The sequence below is a fragment of the Leptopilina boulardi genome, unplaced genomic scaffold, assembly GCF_019393585.1.
Source record: "Leptopilina boulardi isolate dan_hultmark-lab unplaced genomic scaffold, ZJU_Lbou_2.1 LbouV2_244, whole genome shotgun sequence".
NCBI lineage: Eukaryota > Metazoa > Arthropoda > Insecta > Hymenoptera > Figitidae > Leptopilina > Leptopilina boulardi.
The window spans coordinates 328,962-336,553 of NW_026137801.1; the positions used below are offsets into that span (position 1 = coordinate 328,962).

The 7,592-nt window shown below is 25.8% G+C and overlaps 1 protein-coding gene across 2 annotated transcripts; it reads left to right on the forward strand.

The window, feature by feature from the left end:
- Positions 1-315: 315 nt before the first annotated feature.
- On the forward strand, positions 316-3,235 carry LOC127280420 (UDP-glucosyltransferase 2-like). Of its 2 annotated transcripts, none has more exons than XM_051303384.1 (5): positions 316-854; positions 1,101-1,523; positions 1,634-1,865; positions 1,945-2,170; positions 2,504-2,645. In XM_051303384.1, the coding sequence occupies exons 1-5, from the start codon at positions 435-437 to the stop codon at positions 2,538-2,540; spliced, it is 1,338 nt and encodes a 445-aa protein (XP_051159341.1). In that variant the 5' UTR covers positions 316-434; the 3' UTR covers positions 2,541-2,645. The 2 variants fall into 2 exon arrangements, with proteins under 2 accessions (XP_051159341.1, XP_051159340.1); XM_051303383.1 differs by having other exon boundaries at positions 319-854; positions 2,566-3,235.
- The last annotated feature ends 4,357 nt before the right edge of the window (positions 3,236-7,592 follow it).

The window sequence follows — 7,592 nt, forward strand, 5'->3', positions numbered from 1 at the left end:
TAATATCACAAATTCATTTTTCCCGATAAGTAATTTTCACGAAAGCAATTTTTTATATTTAAAATATTACCAAAATAAAAGTTTATAATATTACATATCTTGCACGGTATTCTGTTTTATAACAGATTATATATATAACGATTTATAAATGCATGAACAGATCATTTTATTTGAGTAAAAACATTTAAATAAAAACGCAACTTAGCATGATAAATCGAATTTTAAATTGTTTATCATTGTATAAACAATTAATTTTTACTCGCAACACGTGGAATAGGATTTTGATGATCACTATTACCCGCGATAAGATAAAGAATGTATAGTATATAAAAATGCATTTAATAAGATGCTTACATTGTCATAGTGGTCAGTTCACAACAATAGTAGTATAGAGAAGAGTTTATTATTAGTAACTGCTATAAGTATATAAAAAAATGGTTTCGTTTAATAATTTTTATTTCTGTCTATTTTCAATATATTACATTAGTTTAAACAGTGATGCGTACAGAATACTTGTTATTGCTCCTTTTAATTCAAAAAGTCATACTAATTCGTTGGAAAGTGTCGCTAAAGCTTTAGCCTTAAAGGGTCATCAAGTTGATGTTATTTCACATTTTGAATTGAAAAATCCGCCAAAAAATTATACGACAATTATCAATTTGCACGGTTCATTGAAGGAAACAGTAAACACATGGACACTGGATATGGTAGAACATTTTCAGAATGTTGATACAGTTCGCATATTAGTTGAAGAATTTGGAAATAATTTTTGTGAATTAATGGGACTGGAGAAAATGCAGAGGTTCATTAAAAATCCACCAAATGATCCTCCATACGATTTGCTCATTACAGAGGTTTGAATATCAACTATTTGCATTTTTTGTGATAATATGATATAAAAATAAGATTAATTATAAACTAGTCATTTCTAATTACTTATATGCAGAAAGTAGGTCAAACAGACAGTTTCTATGTTTAAGCTGATATAATGCTTATAAATTTGAAATAATCTTATTTGACAATTATTTTTAATATATTTTAATGGTGCGATTAGTTATTATCCGAAAAATTTTTTATATTAGAATTAAATCCTTTTTCAGGCTTTAGGAGCAACTTGCTTTTTTGGAATCGGACATGTTTTAAATGTTCCAGTGGTCTTGGTTTCAGCTTTAACAGAGCTTTTAATGTTTGATGATATACTTGGAAATCCTAAGACTAGCGCTTATACAGTTAGCTTTGAGACAAAGAATTTTCGTATAATAACATTTTGGGATCGAGTGAAAAATCACTTTTGGGCTCAATATGGTAATTACAGATTTTTTAAGTACACAGAAGAAAATCAAACCATGGCCATGAGAAAATATTTAAGTCTGGATGTACCAAATATCAGAGAAATTGAAAAGAAGACAGCTCTACTTCTAGTTAATGCCTATCAGAGTTTCTTTGGTATAAGACCTTTAATTCCAGCTGTGGTTCAAATTGCTGGCATTCAAATTGAACTCAGTGAAACAAAAATGACAAAGGTATGAGGAATTTAGATGTATAAGTTTCATATTTTCAAGTCTTATTCGTGACCTAAACTTTTGTAATCTAAAATATTTTATAATTTTTACATTTTATTTCCTTAAATAAGGAGCTAAAAATTTGGATGGATGAAAGTACTCACGGAGTAGTGTTTTTCACTCTAGGATCTATGGTTATCATCGAAGATTTACCAAAAGAAATTTTATTAGGAATGTATGCGTCTTTTGCAAAATTAGCGCCAATTCGAGTTCTTATGAAAATTGTAAATAAAGAAAATCTTCCTCCAGGCTTGCCAAAAAATGTTCTAATAATGTCCTGGATTCCTCAGATTCCAGTTTTACGTAAGATTTTTTATTAATTTTAAATTTTAAGTAAAAAGTTTGTTATCATAGTTTAATATTTTTATAATTTTTTCTTTAGAACACAAAAATACAAAAGTATTTATGACTCATGGAGGATTAAATAGTGTTCAAGAAGGCCTTTATTTTGCTGTGCCTATGATTGGTTTTCCATTATTTGGTGATCAACCGCTAAACATCCGGCTGCTTGCTGACAAAAATGTCGCTTATGAAATGAATTACAAAGATATTACCGAAAAATCTTTGAATAATGCTCTACATGCAGTTCTTTATGATCCCAAATATCGGTAAGTTATTTTATTTTAATATTTTCAAAATTATAATTATTCATAAAAATATATTAATAAATATATTTCGATTACAAATGTGCATATAAAAAAATAGTCGGGCTCAAAAGTAAAAGATAAATTTGCTTGTAAAAAATGATTATTTTTTATAAAAGAGAAATATTTTTGTAACATTATAACTTGAAAATAATGATGTTCTAATGATATACATGTGACATGGACAGTTAAAAGGGACCTTACGTCCGAAAAAATCGATTTTTTCTTGATTGGTAATTCTAATAGAGAAAATTTTTTCTATCAGAATCACCAATCAATAAAAAATATTTTTTTCAGGTGTAAGGTCCCTTTTAACTATCCAAGTCTCATATAAATAATTTTGCAATCAATTATTACAGAGAAGCTACAAAACGTGAATCTCAATTATTTCGAGATCGACCTATGAGTGCAACAGACACGGCAGTTTTTTGGATTGAGTACGTTATAAGAAATGGCGCAAATTCGTTACGATCACCGGCAATGGATATGCCTTGGTGGAAGGCAGAACTTGTTGATGTTTACGTATTTTTCTTTACTTCCATTCTTTTAATTAGTTACAGCGTTTATTTTGTTTTGAGAAAAATTTCTAGTCTGATTTGCCGTATTCTAAATCCCAGTTTTAAAAACCACAAAAAAAAGGATTAAAATTGATCTATATTGTTTGAAACAATAGTTAGTTAAATTATTTTACAAAAATTTAATTTAATGACATTTGTTGGATTATTTTTATATTTAAACACTAAAATAAATAAATTTAGTTGTAACCCAGATAACAAACGTGTCTGGCACGTTACAGGCACAACGAGCGGCGGACCGTGTCCCTGCTGTAACGCACCTTTTGTTCCACCTACTTTATGACAAGAACGACTGTGCCAGCATCGTGCTCGCAATATTCCTGACATATTTTCCGGATCTTTTGTCCAGGATATATCTGCCAATAGGCTTGTTTAAATTTCTGTTTTTGAATCTTCATTATAAATAAAAAAAAGTATTACTTTCACTAATAAAATTAAATAATTTACAAATAAATTAATTTTTATTGATATTTTATTTTTTTGTAGTGATAAGCAAAACAAGTTTGCAATAATTTTTTTTATGGTTCAAAATATATAAAAATATAAATAAAAGAATAAATCTAGGGATAAGAGAAAATAACAAGATTTATTAAAAAATAATTCACAAATTTTTAAAAATGTAGAATACTTTTTAAAATATCTAAAAAATCATGAATAAAAAATTTAAAAAGTAAAGTAAATTATCAAAAAGATGAGAAAAATATAAGCCAACAAATTTTTAATAAATTAAGCAGTTTAATAAGTATAAAAATCCTAATAACTTAAGTTTTGTAAAACACACTATAGAAATATTAAGAAAAGAAAATTCTTAAAATATAAGAAAGTTAAGGAGATTATTCATAAAATGAAGGAGTTTAAAAAATGTAAGAACAAAGCTTTAAAGAACGAAAACAGCTTAAAATATTTAAAAATGCCCAAAACAAAAACTAAACAGCTTTAAATTTTTAAAAAATTATGAAATGTTAAAAATTGTATAAAATAAAATGTTGTAAGAAAATAGAAGAATTTATAAACGAATGTAAAAAGAATCTGAAAATTAAAAAAAATTGAAATGATTTACAGAAATGTTTTTAAAAAATTAAAGAAAATGTTATAACAGAACGAAAAACTATTGAAATATAGGAACGATTGGGAAATTTGTAAAAATACAGGAAAAAATGCAAAAAAAAACTGACTAGAATCTATTAAAAAAGAATAATATAAGGAAAAAGTTATTCGGTTTAGAGAAGGGACAACATTTCTAAGAAATGAAAAAATTATGAAAAACTATAAAATTTATTAAATGAGCAAAGAATGATAAAAAATTATAAAGGAACTTAACAACAAAATGAGAAAATAACGTATAAACACACACAGCACATGATATTTTCTAAATATTTCTGAAATATTTCATTGAAATTTTGGAATATTCCAATGTAAAGTCCTTGAAATATTGCTGAAATTAGGGAAATGTCCGCCTATAAGTAATATTGCCGTGTAATTTTGCTGAAATATTTCATTAAAATATTATAGAAAAATTCCAACTTAAATGATGCTAAGGATCCTAAGGTGTTGAACATGTTAGAAAATAACGATTGATTTCATATTTTAAAAAAGTTTTTAACTTTCTTTGAAATATTTTCTTAATATTTCATCAGAGTCTTCATTTGTAATATTGCAGGAGTCTTAATGTGTAATATTTCATCAAAATTTCACGGCAATATTTCTTATAGGCGGACATTTTCCTGTTTTCATCAACATTTCATGAACCTTGCATTGAAATATTTCAAATCTTTCAATGAAATATTCATGAAATGTTTATGAAATATAATGTGATGTGTGGGAAAAAAAGAAAATCCTTAAAAAAATTAAACGATTAACTGAAAAGTTTTTTAAAAATTGTACTAAATATTAAACAAATAAAAATTCATGAAACGAATTGAATTAATTGAATAATAAATTGAAAATTGGATGGAATAAATTTAAAAAAAACTATGAAAACTTTTAATAAAGCTAATAAGTTTGACTTCGAAATATTTATTTTGTCTTACTTTAACAAAGAAATAAATTAATGAATTAATAAAATAAAGATAGATTTAATTATTAATGTTCCATTGAGAATTTATATCGATGGCTCCTAAATGAAAACACGTTATTCGCGAGAGCAAACAAAAAACACCCTTATTTACGAAAAAAATGGAAAACTCATCTGAAAATTTTGTAACCTAATTTTCTTAACTTTTGCTATGTTTTTATTTTAAGCCAGTATCAAATGTCTAAATAAAGTAATTTAAGGATACAACGTTAGTTTGACACAATATAAACGTTTAAATGAATTTAAATTTTAATCCTAATATATATTGCATTTAACAATCATGCGATTATACGAATATTCTTAATAACACAAAAAATAATCATAGAATATCTTGAAAATTATTACAATCTATATAATAATATTCAAAATGTTTGATCTATTTATAATAAAAATAATTAATTCTAAGAAGAATATTTGAATAAATGAAATTTTGAAAAACAATAATTTTAAATAAAAGTATTTTATAGTTCATTTTTAGGACAGAATTCTTGTAAATAAAAGCAAGTGCGTTGATAGATCAGTTGGTTAGGCATTAGGTTTAGTTTGCGTTAGGTCGCGGTTTCGATTCCCCTTGCGTGCGTGAGATAATTTAACTTTAAGATAAGTATTGTAAATAATCATACTGAATTAAATATATGCAGTTCCGTGATTAAATTCCGAAAACAGCTCATTTTTTACTAATGAAATATTTTTGAACACTATTTTTTTAGCTTTTAATCAATGAGATGGTTGATTATCTGATAAAGAAAGTTACCAGAGCACATTTTCAAAATGTTAATCAGCACGTGTAATTTTTTTACTCAAATTGTTTAAATAATCATTAAACGTATCTACATAGACGCAGTTTCAATTTTTATTTTAGTAAAAAACATTTTCTGTACTTTAATGGATCGGACCGCGGGCGGGCGATATCGCCAGCAATGGCGCGTACATTGCGCTGCTTATGTGCCGGCACGTTGGTCCGATCAATCGGACTGAGGTTCGGCACACGGCCTGCTATTATGCAGGCATTTTGTTATCTGGGTAACCTAAATAAAATCGAAAAATTATTTTTGTCGAATATTTTTAAATCATAAAACATAGAATATCTTGAAAATAATTTTTTTTTAAATTTTTTGACTTTAGATATTTGGATATACTTCCGAAGTAGAGGTACCTCCGATTTTAATAAAACTAGGTATACTAACGTACTTTGTTGCGCTGTTTACCAAAATGATTGTGAAAATTGGCTAAAATTAGATTATCCTGGTAAAAACCATAAAAAACACCATAAAATGGTATCCATTTAACACCATCATGGTATTTTGCAATTAACTTGTAAAAACAAAAATTTTCGAAAAATGTTTTAGATTTAAGTAGATATACAGTGCCGGTTCTAGATACAGATTCCTGCACCGACATTTACCGACATTTGAAATAAAAAATGGTTCTAATCCATTCTAATCGAGAAACTTCTAAAGAGATACAAAGAAAAAAATTTTTCCTGAAAATTCCCCAAAAACTTGTCTCCCAAAATTTGTAAATTTTTTTCAAAATTGAGAAACGAATAAGTATATTTATGAAGTACAAGTTGACATACAGAGTTTCACTATATCTCCTGATCATACGGTAAGTATAAAATATTTTTCAAATAAATTTGGTTTTCTTAATATTTAAATAAATTGTTTAATTATTTAATAGAATAATAATTATACAGATATTATCAGAATAAGAAAACATCATCTGTTAATGTTATGAGTGGTTTTTTGCTTGGATGATAAAAATAGTTACATACATTTCAGAGAGGAATCATCTGTAGTGTAATATGAGATATGTCAGCACAATAAAATTAGAAGACATATAATACTTATTATTATTATCAATTATTATTTATTAATAATTATTATTAATTATTACAATTATTATTATTAATTATTACAATTATTATGATTAATTATTACAATTATTATTATTAATTATTACAATTATTATTATTATTAGTATTATTAACTCTCAAGATGTAATTTTTGCATGAATTTTAATTTATTTTCACATCAGCTGACAATAATGATTCAATCTAAATCTCTTAGAAAATGATGAAGTATATTTAGTAAAAAGAGATAGAGAAAAATGTATGACTATAAAAGAGTGAGGAAGAATTTCTTATTACTACATTGTATTGTTACGTCCGATGTGAAATATCAAGGAACAGTTAAATTTTTATTAATTCACAATGAATTTTGACTATTGTAAAGAATTTTTGAAGGTTATGAATACTGCTTTAGCAACTTTAAGTAAAAAAACAACACCTGAAGAACTGAAATTTTGGATTAAAAATAGTGTAAAAAATGTGAATCAACTTACTAAACTTTTAAAAAATAAATCATTACCATGTGGAGAAAAGAGAAAAATTTTATCAACAATTGGACTTTTGAAGGCAAACAGTCGGAAATTTAAGAAGCTAAGGAGGCGAAGATTAGGCCTCAAGGAAGATGAGAAATGGATCAGGTGGGATGATATCGAGAATGCTTTTAATAATCGAATTAGAACAGGTTTAATAATAAATTTAAAACATAAAAATTTAGATTGTTTTTTTAGTGATGCGAAAAACATAATTATCTCTAAAATTAAAAAAAATTTTAAAAGAATGGGAAATTTGAAAGTTAATGTTGTTTTTGCAGCAAATTATAGTGCTTTAGAAAATGGTAGAGAAATTGATGATGTCAAATTTTTTAACACAAAAAATTCAAAAATTCTT

What these genes read in the sequence shown, in the direction of transcription:
- LOC127280420 (XM_051303383.1), top strand. Translation starts at nt 435, where the DNA reads ATGGTTTCGTTTAATAATTTTTATTTCTGTCTATTTTCAATATATTAC. An exon ending in ACGATTTGCTCATTACAGAG is followed by an intron (nt 855 to 1,100) that starts GTTTGAATATCA and finishes ATCCTTTTTCAG; the next exon opens with GCTTTAGGAGCAACTTGCTT. An exon ending in CTTTATGATCCCAAATATCG is followed by an intron (nt 2,171 to 2,565) that starts GTAAGTTATTTT and finishes CAATTATTACAG; the next exon opens with AGAAGCTACAAAACGTGAAT.